This window comes from Oncorhynchus tshawytscha, linkage group LG13, assembly GCF_018296145.1.
Source record: "Oncorhynchus tshawytscha isolate Ot180627B linkage group LG13, Otsh_v2.0, whole genome shotgun sequence".
Lineage (NCBI taxonomy): Eukaryota > Metazoa > Chordata > Actinopteri > Salmoniformes > Salmonidae > Oncorhynchus > Oncorhynchus tshawytscha.
In genome coordinates, this window is record NC_056441.1 from 17,341,727 (window position 1) to 17,356,964 (window position 15,238).

At 45.9% G+C, this 15,238-nt stretch overlaps 1 protein-coding gene across 3 annotated transcripts; it reads right to left on the minus strand.

Moving 5' to 3' along the window:
- Positions 1–808: 808 nt before the first annotated feature.
- oxnad1 (oxidoreductase NAD-binding domain containing 1) lies at positions 809–14,894 on the minus strand. Of its 3 annotated transcripts, none has more exons than XM_042295260.1 (8): positions 14,754–14,894; positions 14,228–14,378; positions 13,766–13,850; positions 13,411–13,514; positions 5,047–5,188; positions 2,380–2,625; positions 1,675–1,783; positions 809–1,390 (listed from the first exon to the last, which is right to left on the minus strand). In XM_042295260.1, exons 1-8 carry the CDS (start codon positions 14,773–14,775, stop codon positions 1,233–1,235), a joined length of 1,017 nt encoding a protein of 338 aa, XP_042151194.1. In that variant the 5' UTR covers positions 14,776–14,894; the 3' UTR covers positions 809–1,232. The 3 variants fall into 3 exon arrangements, with proteins under 3 accessions (XP_042151194.1, XP_042151196.1, XP_042151195.1); XM_042295261.1 differs by having other exon boundaries at positions 812–1,390; positions 13,766–13,829; XM_042295262.1 differs by lacking the exons at positions 14,228–14,378; positions 14,754–14,894 and adding an exon at positions 14,009–14,077 and having other exon boundaries at positions 810–1,390; positions 13,766–13,829.
- Between the last annotated feature and the right edge of the window lie 344 nt (positions 14,895–15,238).

A 15,238-nucleotide genomic window follows, 5' to 3' on the forward strand; every position in this document is an offset into this window, starting at 1 on the left:
GTGCAGTAAGGCAAGAAACAGCGCATGCCTCCCCCTTCACAGAACAGTGCAAACTGTCTCTAACCAGAATAGAAGGAGTGGGAGGCCCCGGTGCACAACTGAGCAAGAGGACATGTACATTAGTGTCAAGTTTGTGAAACAGACTCCTCACAAGTCCTCAACTGACAGCTTCATTAAATAGTACCCGCAAAACACCAGTCTCAACATCAACAGTGAAGAATTGACTCCAGGATGCTGGCCTTCTAAGAGAGTTGCAAAGAAAAAGCCATATCTCAGACTGGCCAATAAAAATAGAATATTAAGATGGGCAAAAGAACACAGAACCTGGACAGATTAACTCTGCATAGAAGGACAGCATCGCCTCTTCACTGTTGACGTTGAGACTGGTATTTTGCAGGTACTATTTAATGAAGCTGCCAGTTGAGGAGTCTGTTTCTCAAACTAGACACTAATGCACTTGTCCTCTTGCTCAGTTGTGCACCGGGGCCTCCCACTCCTCTTTCTATTCTTTTTAGAGCCAGTTTGCGCTGTTCTGTGAAGGTAGTACACAGCGTTGTTCGAGATCTTCAGTTTCTTCTCAATTTCTCACATGGAATAGCCTTCATTTCTCAGAACAAGAATAGACTGAGTTTCAGAAGAAAGGGCTTCGTTTGTCCATTTTGAGCCTGTAATCGAACCCACAAATGCGAATGCTCCAGATACTCAACTAGTCTAAAGAAGGCCAGTTTTACTGCTTCTTTAATCAGAACAACAGGTTTCAGCTATGCTAACATAATTGCAAAATGGTTTTCTAATGATCAATTAGCCTTTTAAATTGATAAACTTGGATTAGCTAACACAACGTGCCATTGGATCACAGGAGTGATGGTTGCTGATAATGGGCCTCTATACGCCTATGTAGATATTCCATTAAAAAAACGGTTCCAACGGTCTGCATCAGGGGCTTGTAGGCTATGAGTGGAAGCCAGGAGATGCTAAATGTGTTTGTTAATTAACGATCAGTTATACATGACAATCACAGGCTGACCTTCACAGCCCTAGTATGTTCAGGTGAAGTAACATAAATAAAATGATGTGTGCAGCTCCAGACAAATATGGTCCAATACTCCTTCAGATGTTGCCATGGTAATGTGGGCAGGTGCTTGGTCTGATCTCCTAGGCACTGGGAGGAGAGAGCAGGGATAGTTAGGCCGGGGTGAGATGATGATGAAGAGGTCTGTCTCTAGTACACACTACCACCACTTCTCAAATAGTATCCTTTCCTGGGAGAGGCCTAGGCTGAGTAGGGTCTGGACCACACTCTCTATCATGGGTGGAGGGCCACACAGGTAACACAGAGTGGTGTTAGGGTCGACGTGGCAACGCAACCCCCCCTCTGACAGCCTCCCACCTGGGGAAGATCAATTCAACATTTATTAGAAGTGCCGTTTAAAAAATTAAAAAAAGACAACATGAAAAACATACATTAAAAAGTAGCTAAAAACACTTTCATACCAGTACTGCCATTCTGGGACTAGCATCCATTTAAATTCATTGAGAATGTATCCGTTTTGCAACCAATGGAAGCATATCCAGTTAAAATATAGATATTTTGAAAGCCAAAGTACACCGACCCATTGTAGACTATATCAGTAAACATTTGTGGTTGTGTTAAGGTCATTCTGTGGTACTTACGGTTCATGTACGGTTGGAGTTCCTGGTCGATGTCTGCGGTCTGTGCGGTGATGTGGAAGTCGCAGGAGAATTTCTCTGGGAATTCCTTACACACATTTATGATGCTTTTCTGAGAGCAGAGCAGGGATGGGAAGAACAATTATTGGTCTCATTCCTACACACACACAGGCCATTTCTCAATTAGATTTGTTCAACTCCTGCGTCTTCTTCTCCGTCCTCCCTCACCTCCTTTTGAAAACGGTGAAAGTTAATCAACAGGATCCCAAATTAAAACGTGTGAAATGATTCAAACAAAAAGTTCAAATGTGCAAGACATTATAGATAAAACCGTAAGTAGAACATTGTTTTTAAACGTGCTTTTCTCCTCCAACAAATAAGCTAATTCAAAGGGGGTTTGGCAGATTTTAAAACCCTTCCGCAGAGAACGCTGCTATCCTCGATGAAAGGAGGCTATAGAGGAAGGGAGGACACTTCTGCTCGACTTCCTAATGAATTGAAATCTCCTCAACCACTTATCGGTTTCCGGATCACGGAGGAGAAAGGGTGTAATGGTACCCCTGTATATTGTCTCGCTATTGGTATTTTAATGCTGCTCTTAACTACTTGTTACTTTTGCCCAAATGAGAAAAGACCATACATCCTGGTACAAATACTTGCAACCACACACACACACACGTCCTCTCTCTCTCACACACACACACACACCTTGAAGAGCAGCTCCTGTGTGTTCTTGGCACTGTAGCAGAGGTGGGTGGAGCCTATGTGGTAGCCCCTCCCTGCGTTAGTGGGGTTCTGTCGTAGCAGGTCAGCGGCATGGAGCAGGATGGAGTATAGAGGGTTAATGCCCACGCCCCCAGCCACCAACAACAGGTCGACAGAGGGGTCAGAGGGCAGGGGGTCAAAGAAAAAGTTACCACCCACACGCATCGCTACATGGGAGTCCATGGTGCACTGTAGGAGGAAGAGGAAGAGAGGGGGGGCAGAGAGAGAGGAAAGAGATAGGGAAGGAAGAGAGAGCAGTGAGCAGAGGGAGGAGAAAGAAGGAGCAGAGAGGAGGGGGGAGAGCAGAGCAGAGGGAGGGAGAGATAGCAGAGAAGGAGCAGAGGGAGCAGAGGGGGGAGAGCAGAGGGAGGGGGGAGAGAGAAGGAGCAGAGAGGGGGGCGGGAGCAAGAGCAGAGAGGGGAGGGAGGGAGGGAGAGATCAGAGAAGAAGCAGAGGGAGGGAGGGCGAGAGCAGAGGGAGGGGGAGGGCGAGTGAGCAGAGGAGCAGAGGGAGGGAGTTAGGGAGAGCAGAGAAGGAGCAGAGGGAGGGAGGGAGAGAGCAGAGGGAGGGGAGAGAGAAACAGAGAGCAGAGGAGCAGAGGGAGGGAGTTAGGGAGAGCAGAGAAGGAGCAGAGGGAGGGAGTGAGAGAGCAGAGGGAGGGGGATGGGGAGAGAGCAGAAGAAGGAGGGGGACGGGGGGGAGAGAGCAGAGGAGCAGAGGGAGGGAGTTAGGGAGGGGAGGGAGAGAGAGCAGAGAAGGAGCAGAGGGAGGGAGGGAGAGAGTAGAGGGGGAAGAGCAGAGAAGGAGCAGAGAGGGGAGGGAGAGCGGAGAGGAGCAGAGGGAGGGGAGTTAGGGAGGGAGTTAGGGGGAGGGAGAGAGAGCAGAGAAGGAGCAGAGGGAGGGAGGGGGAGAGCAGTAGAGGGGGGAGAGAAGGAAGCAGCAGAGGGGAGGGAGAGAGCAGAGAAGGGGGGCAGGAGCAAGAGCAGAGGGGAGCAGGGGGAAAGAGCAGAGAAGGGGAGGAGCAGAGAGGGAGAGAGAGCAGAGAAGGAGCAGAGAGAGGGAGGGGAGAGAGCAGAGAAGGAGCAGGAGGGAGAAGCGAGAGCAGAGGGCGAGAGCAGAGAGCAGAGGAGCAGAGAAGGAGCAGAGGGAGGGAGGGAGAGAGCAGAGGGAGGGGGGACGGGGGAGAGAGCAGAGGGAGGGGGACAGAGGGGGAGAGAGCAGAGGAGCAGAGGGAGGGAGTTAGGGAGAGCAGAGGGAGGGGGGAGGGAGAGAGAGCAGGGAGGGAGAGAGTAGAGGGGGGAGAGAGGAGGAGCAGAGGGAGAGAGCGGGGAGGGAGAGAGCAGGGTCGGGAGCAAGAGCAGAGGGAGGGGGAAAGAGCAGAGAGGGAGGGGGGAGAGAGAGCAGAGAAGGAGCAGAGGGAGAGGGGAGAGAGTAGAGAAGGAGCGGAGGGAGAGAGGGAGGGAGGGAGGGAGCAGAGAGGAGGGGGAGGGAGAGCAGAGGAAGAGCAGAGAAGGAGCAGAGGGAGAGAGGGAGGGAGGGAGCAGGAGCAGAGGGAGGGCGAGAGAGCAGAGGAGCAGAGGGAGAGCAGAGAAGGAGCAGAGGGAGAGCAGAGAAGGAGCAGAGGGAGGGAGGGAGAGAGCAGAGGGAGGGGGAGAGAGCAGAGAGGGGAGAGAGAGCAGAGGGAGGGGAGAGAGCAGAGGGAGGGGGAGAGAGCAGAGGGAGGGAGGGGGGGAGAGCAGAGGGAGGGGGAGAGAGCAGAGGGAGGGAGAGAGAGCAGGGAGGGGGAGAGAGTAGAGGGGGAGAGAGGGGAGAAGGAGCAGAGAGCAGAGGGAGAGAGCAGAGGGGGCGGGAGCAAGAGCAGAGGGAGGGGGGAAAGAGCAGAGAGGGGAGGGAGAGGGGGAGAGAGAGGGGGAGAGAGCAGAGAAGGAGCAGAGGGAGAGAGGGAGGGAGCAGAGGGAGGGCGAGAGAGAGAGGAGCAGAGGGAGGGGAGCAGAGAAGGAGCAGAGGGAGGGAGGCAGAGAGAGAGCAGAGGGAGGGGAGAGAGGAGGAGAGAGCAGAGGGAGGAGCAGAGGGAGGGAGGGAGAGAGCAGAGGGGAGAGGGAGGGGAGAGAGCAGAGGAGAGGGAGCAGGGGAGAGAGCAGAGGGAGGGGGAGAGAGCAGAGGGAGAGAGCAGAGGGAGGGGAGGGGGTGGAGAGAGCAGAGGGAGGGGGCAGAGAGCAGAGGGAGGGGAGGGGGAGAGAGCAGAGGGAGGGGGAGGGAGGGAGGGGAGAGAGCAGAGGGAGAGAGAGCAGAGGGAGGAGAGTGATTATTTTGTACGGATAAATAGCTCAGGTATGAGATGTGTCCACATTCTAGAATGATCTGCTTTCTGCTCCCTATTGTGGAGAAAATGTCTCTTTCAGAGATAAAAAAAAACTACTTCCAGTGCAGCGTCGGTTTAGCTACGTCTGAACAGACGCTGTTACACACAATGGGAGAGAGAGGGGAGAGAGAGAGCAGAGAGAGACAGAGCAATTAACAGATATAGTGCCCAGCAGAAATACTGACAAAGCTATTGATTGATTGAGGCACTACCAACAACTGAACATTTTAATTTCAATGCACACACACCTTGGTGTGTATCCAGTGTGCAGGGGGATGTTGTGTGTATTTGACAGCCAACTCGATGACACCCTCTTTCTGCAGCAGACCTGGACTGGAACACACAGAGAATCCTCCTACCTTCTCCATACCAGGGATGAAGAAGTCCACCCTACACAGACACACGCAGCAGGGAAAAAAGCCCACACGCAAACGGACAGTAATCAATAAAACAAGTGTCCAATAGTCTCGCACTGATCCAAATTAAATCTTAAAATGTACAGAACGTGTCGATGACATCTGTTTGTGTGTATATATACACACACACACACACACACACAATATATATATACATACATACATACATACACACACAGTGGGGCAAGAAAGTATTTAGTCAGCCACCAATTGTGCAAGTTCTCCCACTTAAGAAGATGAGAGAAGTCTGTCATTTTCATCATAGGTACACTTCAACTATGACAGACAAAATGAGAAAAAAAATCCAGAAAATCACATTGTAGGATTTTTAATGAATTTATTTGCAAATTATGGTGGAAAATAAGTATTTGGTCAATAACAAAAGTTTCTCAATACTTTGTTATATACCCTTTGTTGGCAATGACAGAGGTCAAACATTTTCTGTAAGTCTTCAAGGTTTTCACACACTGCTGCTGGTATTTTGGCCCATTCCTGCATGCAGATTTTCTCTAGAGCAGTGATGTTTTGGGGCTGTTGCTGGGTAACATGGACTTTCAACTCCCTCCAAATATTTTCTATGGGGTTGAGATCTGGAGACTGGCGAGGCCACTCCAGGACCTTGAAATGCTTCTTGCGAAGCCACTCCTTCGTTGCCCGGGCGGTGTGTTTGGGATCATTGTCATGCTGAAAGACCCAGCCACGTTTCATCTTCAATGCCCTTGCTGATGGAAGGAGGTTTTCACTCAAAATCTCACGATACATGGCCCCATTCATTCTTTCCTTTACACGGATCAGTCGTCCTGGTCCCTTTGCAGAAAAACAGCCCCAAAGCATGATGTTTCCACCCCCATGCTTCACAGTAGGTAGGTGTTCTTTGGATGCAACTCAGCATTCTTTGTCCTACAAACACAACGAGTTGAGTTTTTACCAAAAAGTTATATTTTGGTTTCATCTGGCCATATGACATTCTCCCAATCTCCTTCTGGATCATCCAAATGCTCTCTAGCAAACTTCAGACGGGCCTGGACATGTACTGGCTTAAGCAGGGGGACACGTCTGGCACTGCAGGATTTGAGTCCCTGGCAGCGTAGTGTGTTACTGATGGTAGGCTTTGTTACTTTGGTCCCAGCTCTCTGCAGGTCATTCACTAGGTCACCCCGTGTGGTTCTGGGATTTTTGCTCACCGTTCTTGTGATCATTTTGACCCCACGGGGTGAGATCTTGCGTGGAGCCCCAGATCAAGGGAGATAATCAGTGGTCTTGTATGTCTTCCATTTCCTAATAATTGCTCCCAGAGTTGATTTCTTCAAACCAAGCTGCTTGCCTATTGCAGATTCAGTCTTCCCAGCCTGGTGCAGGTCTACAATTTTGTTTCTGGTGTCTTTGACAGCTCTTTGGTCTTGGCCATAGTGGAGTTTGGAGTGTGACTGTTTGAGCGTGTGGACAAGTGTCTTTTATACTGATAAGTTCAAACAGGTGCCATTAATACAGGTAACGAGTGGAGGAAATAGGAGCCTCTAAAAGAAGAAGTTACAGGTCTGAGAGAGCCAGAAATCTTGCTTGTTTGTAGGTGACCAAATACTTATTTTCCACCCTAATATGCAAATAACTTCATTAAAAATCCTACAATGTGATTTTCTGGATTTTTTTTCTCATTTAGTCTTTCATAGTTGAAGTGTACCTATGAAGAAAATTACAGGCCTCTCTCATCTTTTTAAGTGGGAGAACTTGCACAATTGGTGGCTGACTAAATACTTTTTTGCCCCACTGTACACACACACACACCACAGAAAAGGAAATGGCTGGGGGGAAAAAATCCCACAAGTTAAAAAAAAGAAGAAGAAAGTCAAGAAGCAGGAAATACTATCTACCCCCCCCATCTCCCTCCGACACCTGAACTGAGACACACACACACACACACACGTTTCTCCCACTCCTCCTAACCATCTGTCAGAATAGGCACATCATCCATATGGACTGGAGGTGGTGTAACAAATGCATTTACATCTTTTTACATTCATTACAGAACGCCGACGTCCAACTCACGGACCCCTACTGTTTATACACAACACAAACGCCCACCTGCAGTATGGACCTCAGAGTTGAAGGAGATGTTTGGGGGTTTAGGCTGGGTTCTGTATAAGAACTGACATCTGCTGATGTAAAGATGGCTTTAAAAATAAACATGATTAATTGATATTTACAGTTAGAGAACTGAATGTACTTTTCCATAACATAAATTAAATGTGTTTATGTATGTGTGCTTTGCTTTTAGCTACAATACTAATGCTTGTTAGTGGGTCTAAAATAACCTCGCAAGTTTCAAATACTTCCTGCTGTCGCCATCTCTATTCGTCTTTTAAAATTATCAACTTCTGAATATACCTGCATTTTAACCAGGGGGGTGATTGAGAAAACATTTTATTTACCACAATGACATGGGAAAGAGTGGCAGGGGAGAGTAAATGTACACACTACATGTATCTGTACAGCATAAACATAACCACAGAGCTTCAGTGCAACACTTCCCTCTTGTGCCTGGTAAAGGGATTACAGGCCGTATAAAATAATTGTTCAAGAGCTGGACAGAAGAGCTCACTGTGCGTGATGACTGACAGCAGCCTATGTCAAATAATAAACTTCATAAGCTCTATGCCCGTGGTCCTTTTATGCAAAAAAATAAAAAATAAAATAACTGTACCTCTGTTGTGGTTTATTGGTGAAATGTGACGATCCCCTCCCCCAATACTGTATCTACCAATGATGTATATAAACCCTAGATTGCAGATGCTATGTATGGGCAATTGAGAGGCTTTGAAGCCACCGGTCAACCATATTGGTACTCCCCAGTAGAAGCAGTCCTCCATAGGAATGAATGGAATTCTACAGTATTTCAATTAAAATGTTTCAAGGACAAAATTACATGCATTTAAGTATTTTTGGTTGTTGTAGTGGGGACAGTAACATTAGTAATCTCTACAAATTATACTGTACGGAAAATGTTTTTACACTGAACAAAAATATAAAATGCAACATGTAAAGTGTTAGTCCCATATTTCATGAGCTGAAATAAAAGATCCCGGAAATGTTCCACATGCACAAAAAGCTTCTCTCAAATGTTGTTTACATCCCTGTTAGTGAGCATTCCTCCTCTGCCAAAATAACTCAGCCACCTGACAGGTGTGGCATATCAAGAAGCTGATGAAACAGCATGATTATTACACAGGTGCACTTTGTGCTGGAGACAATAAAAGGCAGCTCTAGAATGTCCACCAGATCTGTTGACAGATAATTGAATGTTAATTTCTCTACCATGAGCCGCCTCCAATGTAATTTTAGATGATTTGGCAGTATGTCCATGTTAGAGGAAATTATAGTTGAAATGATTAATTATGTATACATTTATTTAAGAACCATTTATTTTAATACTATTATGTTATGGTATGAAATGTATGGGTTCTTGGTTAAGCTGTTACTGAAAATGTAAGTAAAACGAATTAATTGTCTGTACCTTGCTGGAAGTTAAGGGAGAGGGATGATATATCTTTTCTGACAGATAAGAATGGTCCTTGATATTCCATTAGTGGAGGAGAAGATATCTTTTAGACAGATTGGAATGTTTGGTTTATGAGGGGAGTAGAAGACATCTCCGGACCTGAAAACACTGCGCTATTGTGTGGATCGGAGAGGGTGTGGGAAACTGATGATGTAATTTTATGTTGTCTCTTTAAAATGTAAGGTTCTTTGTATTTTGCTTCAGTACTCTCTTGAATTAAACGATGTTACCTGGCTTTTAAGACTGGTCTCGATCTACTTCATGCATAATTAATGAACTTACAAATCATTAATGAATTAGAAAGAGTGCAAATTTGGTTTTGGCTACAAAACATACAGGAATTTAAAATTCCACTAACAGTCCAACCGGTCAAACAACCGCAGCCCACATGTACCCACACCAGCCCAGGACCTCCACATTCAGCTTCTTCACCTGTAAGATCGTCTGAGACCAGCCACCTGGACAGCTGATGAACCTATGTTTTCACAACTGAAGAGTGTCTAAGGGAAGCTCATCTGTTTGCTCGTCGTCCTCACCAGGGTCTTGAGCTGACTGCAGTTTCAACTGCTGTGTGGGTGAGCGGTTTGCTGATGTCATTATTGTTGGACAGAGGGATCCATGGTGGCGGTGGGGTTATGGTATGTGCTGGTATAAGCTACGGACAATGAACACAATTGCATTTCATCAACGGCAATTTGAACGCACAGAGATACCATGACGAGATCCTGAGGCCCATTGTCACGCAATTCACCGCCGCCATCACCTCACGTTTCAGCATGATAATGCACGGCCCCATGTCTCAAGGATCTGTACACAATTCCTGGAAGCTAAAAATGTTGCAGTTCTTCCACTGTCTGCATACCAGACATGTCACCCATTGAGCATGTTTGGAATACTCTGGATCGATGTGTACGACAGCGTGTTCCAGTTCCTGCCAATATCCAGCAACTTTGCACAGTCATTGAAGAGGCCAAAATCAACAGCCTGATCAACTCCATGTGAAGGAGATGTGTCGCACTGCATGAGGACAATGGTGGTCACACCAGATACTGACTGGTTTTCTGATCCACGCCCCCTACCTTTTTTGGTCTCTGTAACCAACAGATGCATATCTGGATTACCAGTCATGTGAAATCCATAGATTAGAGCCTAATGAAGTTATTTACATTGACGGATTTCCTTTTAGTGTTCTGTTGGCATGTGTCTTCACTGACATTTTCAACATGTCCCTGAGTCTGTAATACCAACATGTTTCAAGCAGACCACCATAGTCCCTGTGCCCAAGAACAAAAAGGCAACCTGCCTAAATGACTACAGACCCGTAGCACTCACGTCCACAGCCATGAAGTGCTTTGAAAGGCTGGTAATGGCTCACATCAACACCATTATCCCAGAAACCCCACTCCAATTTGCATAACACCCTAACAGATCCACAGATGATACAATCTCTATTGCACTCGACACTGCCCTTTCCCACCTGGACAAAAGGAACACCTATGTGAGAATGCTATTCACTGACTACAGCTCAGCGTCCAACACCATAGTGCTCATCATTAAGCTAAGGACGCTGGGACTAAACACCTCCCTCTGCAACTGGATCCTGGACTTCCACAGGCTGCCCCCAGTTGGTGAGGGTAGGTAGCAACACATCTGCCACACTGATCCTCAACACTGGAGCTCCCCATGGGTTCGTGCTCAGTCCCCTCCTGTACTCCCTGTTCACCCACAACTGCATGGCCAGGCACAACTCCAACACCATCATTAAGTTCGCAGACGACACAACAGTGGTAGGCCTGATTACAGACAACAATGAGACAGCCTATAGGGAGGAGGTCAGAGACCTGGCCGGGTGGTGCCAGAATAACAACCTATCCCTCAACGTAACCAAGACTAAGGAGATGATTGTGGACTACAGGAAAAGGAGCACTGAGCACGCCACCATTCTCATCGACGGGGCTGTAGTGGAGCAGGTTGAGAGCTTCAAGTTCCTTGGTGTCCACATCAACAACAAACTAGAATGGTCCAAACACACCAAGACAGTCATGAAGAGGGCACGACAAAGCCTTTTCCCCCTCAAGGAACTAAAATTATTTGGCATGGGTCCTGAGATTCTCAAAAGGTTCTACAGCTGCAACATCGAGAGCACTGGTTGCATCACTGCCTGGAACGGCAATTGCTCGGCCTCCGACCGCAAGGCACTACAGAGGGTAGTGCGTACGGCCCAGTACATCACTGGGGCTAAGCTGCCGGCCATCCAGGATCTCTACACCAGGCGGTGTCAGAGGAAGGGCCTAAAAATTGTCAAAGACCCCAGCCACCCCAGTCATAGACTGTTCTCTCTACTACCGCATGGCAAGTGGTACCGGAGTGCCAAGTCTAGGACAAAAAGGCTTCTCAACAGTTTTTAACCACCAAGCCATAAGACTCCTGAACAGGTAATCAAATGGCTACCCGGACAATCTGCATTGTGTCCCACCCACCAGCCCCTCTTTTACACTACTGCTACTCTCTGTTCATCATATATGCATAGTCACTTAAACCATATCTACATGTACATACTACCTCAATCAGCCTGACTAACCGGTGTATGTATGTAGCCTCGCTACTTTTATAGCCTCGCTACTGTTATTTTACTGTTGTTTTATTTCTTTACTTACCTATTGTTCACCTAATACCCTTTGTTGCACTATTGGTTAGAGCCTGTAAGTAAGCATTTCACTGTTGTATTCGGCACACGTGACAAATACACTTTGATTTGATTTACTGTTCCTTTTACTGATTATACAGTAACTCAGTAAAATCTTTGAAATTGTTGCATATTGCATTTATATTTTTGTTCAGTGTATATCTTTTTTTCATTTTTATGTTCAGGTAACATAATGTAAAAGTATGCATTAAAGGTCTCTGTAATACACGTGGCAAAGAAGTAAATGTAGACATTAATAAATATATTTCTGTAGTTTCCAAAACATTTTTTACAACGGTGGGGGAAGATGGAGGCAAGGTGGCTTCAACACAGCGCACCCCCATCAGTCACCTAGTGTGTGTATAATACATACATAGCAATTTGGTGTTATTTTAAATGGACAAAAAATGAAATTCTCTTTGGCCTTCTACGCAGAGTTGCAAAGAAAAATCCATATCTCAGACTGGCCAAGAAAAATAAAAGATTAAGATGGGCAAAAGAACACAGACACTGGACAGAGGAATCTAAGATTGAGGTGTTCGGATCACAAAGAACATTCGTGAGATGCAGAAAAAAGTAAAAGATGCTGGAGGAGTGCTTGACGCCATCAGTCAAGTATGGTGTAGGCAATGTGATGGTCTGGGGGTGCTTTGGTGGTGGTAAAGTGGGAGATTTGTACAGGGTAAAAGGGATCTCGAAGAAGGAAAGCTATCACTCTATTTTGCCATGCCATGCCATACACTGTGGACGGTACATAATCGGAGCCAATTTCCTCCTACAACAGGACAATGAACCAAAGCACAGCTCCAAACTATGCAATAACTATTTAGGGAAAAAAAGAAGTCAGCTGGTATTCTGTCTATAATGGAGTGGCCAGCACAGTCACCGGATCTCAACCCTATTGAGCTGTTGTGGGAGTAGCTTGACCGTATGGTACGTAAGAAGTGCCCATCAAGCCAATCCAACTTGTGGGAGGTGCTTCAGGAAGCATGGGGTGAAATCTCTTCAGATTACCTCAACAAATTGACAACTAGAATACCAAAGGTCTGCAAGGCTGTAATTGCAGCAAATGGAGGATTCATTGACGAAAGTACAGTTATTATTATTATTTCAATTAAAATCATAACCGGTGTCTGTAGAGAGAAGCTAGTTGGGTCTGCATTTGCTTTCTTCCTGTCCTACAGTTACAAATAACAACACCTCCATTCAAATGATTAAATAGCAGCCTACCCGTTGGCTCTCGTTCGTTGTAGCATATACTTCTCTTTTAACTCGATCATTTAAATTCCCTTGATTAGATAATCTCCCAACTTGCTTTGCCAAACACAGAGGCTCTTTTGACTGTAGTGGCACTTTGATGACTTGTGATTGGCCACATAGGCTTTTCTCATTGAGCAGTGGAGAACATACTATAAACGTTTTATTCACAACTGTGTCAAATCGCCGATGTAATCAACTGTGAAGCCAAAATGTTCCCGAAACTGGAGATGTAAACGATGGAAGATCCTCCCATTCTGGTTTATTGATCTCACCATCTACAGAGTTCCCGGCTGTGCCTCACAAAAGGATAGTTTGAAATCCGCCAGTTAAGATTGTACATTTTCATTACAACGTGTGCATAGGCTGTAGTTGTTTTAATTAACGGAATAGCCTACAATCTTTTTTCAGCTCTGATTTATTCACGAGTCGGCATAGCCAAGCCCTAATGTTTATATTTATTCATTCGGGTTCACAGTGCGGTCGAACCGAGGTCTCCATGACCGAACGGTTCAGTACGAATACCTTTACAACCCTAGTATCTACCCATACCTACAACTTTGCGCTTGTGCAGATCAGAAAGGATTGGATAGGTGAAGCAGCCTCTCCCCAAAGCCATTGGTATTATGCTGTATTCAGAATCCTTACAATGAGCTATGAATGTAGCCAAACAAAACGACAGTACTGTACTACTCACCACTGGCCAGCTCTGAAAGTGAAGTCTGGATGGACAGCTAGCCGGAGGCGTTTCACTGTCTCAGACTCGTCCATGATGCCACATACCTGCGCCGGATATACACCCTTGACACAGACAGATACACAAACTTTAGAAATGTAATAACCTGTCGATCATGAGTATGAACAATTGTAAACTGTGGCAATAGTTAAGACTCTGTACACTACTAACCTATAGCATAAAGACAAGGAAAACTGTCTCAGCAATTGACAGTCTCGTAATAAAACAGAATGTAGCCCAAAACAGTTTTCAGCTTTGAATTGCATAAGCCACAGTTTTGCTGCTATAGTACGAACACAGCTGGGCGGTCACTCACATCTTGTCTGTAGTTGCTGGCTGTCCTCTCTAGATGGTCCATTTGTCTTCTGGATGACATTTTCCTGAAAAGGCAACAAAAATGCCTACTTTATTTAAACATGTCCATCTAGCAGAAAATAATGTAGTCAAGCTGATCACCTCAAAGGTTACATAAGGCTATAACATCAATGGCCCCTATAAAAGACACTGCAGTGTTACCTGTGTGCAGATGTCAAAACACAAACGGCAAATTGACTTTTACCTATTGTCAGCTGGGTCCAACAAACTTTAAGTAAATCATAATCTAAAAACAGGCGAGTAGTTCTGGGTGTATGGAGGCTCTGGTGTTGGAAAAGAAGTGGCAAAAGTGTAGTAGCTGCACAATCAGTCACTGCTCTCTCCTAACCCACAACAATGACAGTGGTGAACGGCCACCTGACCGCAACAATACTCGACATATTCGAGATGGAACTCAACTCACCTTGTGATCGAACAAGGGCACAATACACGGAACCGGTGTAGCAGCACACCGGACGCCCCCAGCAATGTGAAGCTTCGAGCAGCCCTGGACAGTAGACATGGGACGCTCATTGCGATAGGATGACACCTCACCGTAACTTTATAGAGGAAACCTATTGCAAGAGAGGAAGAGAAATGTGGTGTTGGTTGGTGCTGTTGTGATGGCCAGTTGTAGGTGGTCTAAACCAGATTGACAGTCACGTAATCTAGTTCATTGATACAAAAATCGATTACAACACCCTCGGTCTCTTTCTTGTCACCCGGCATCTCAACATGTCTGATGTCTGATGTAACTAGCATGATAACAGACTGTTGCAACCACAGCGTTTTTAATACAGAGAAAACCATAGCATGGCAGCTCAGTCAGTCCAGTTACACAACACTATGCCCTTTCACATGACAGCAAGCAGCTATCGTAACATTGCTTAGTCCTGGCTGCATTCCCTACGGAATATAGCTAGCTAGTCTCTCTGAAAACAAAGTCTTACCAATGTGATGAGAATATTTCATGTGATCTTCTTCATTGTACAAGTTAGTTAGATAACCTTTCTGGTGAAAGCTTTGTTGACCCCGGAAGTGATTGACGGACGGCTCTTTCGCGGGTTCATATTTGCGCAGAAACTGCGCAGGCCACGTTCAACTTTGTTCTTAGCGAGAATAGATTCCGACCATACGATTCCGTACAGCTGCACTGTGGTCGGACAGGCTTCCTGTTTAGATTAAGATATTAACGAGCAAGCGCAAAATATGGTTTGGAAATTGTACCTCAATCCAGGGATGAGAAATTGTGTTGTCCCCTTATCCCAACTGGTCTTTCCACATAATTCAAAGGAAAAGGAAGGAGTGAACTCAAGTCTACAAGATTAATAACACATCTGGGAAAAAGCAATGTAACAGAACCAAGAGGACTAAACTGTCCTACATTAATTGGGTTACTTTCAACTCCACCCAAATAAATAAAGAACCAACATAC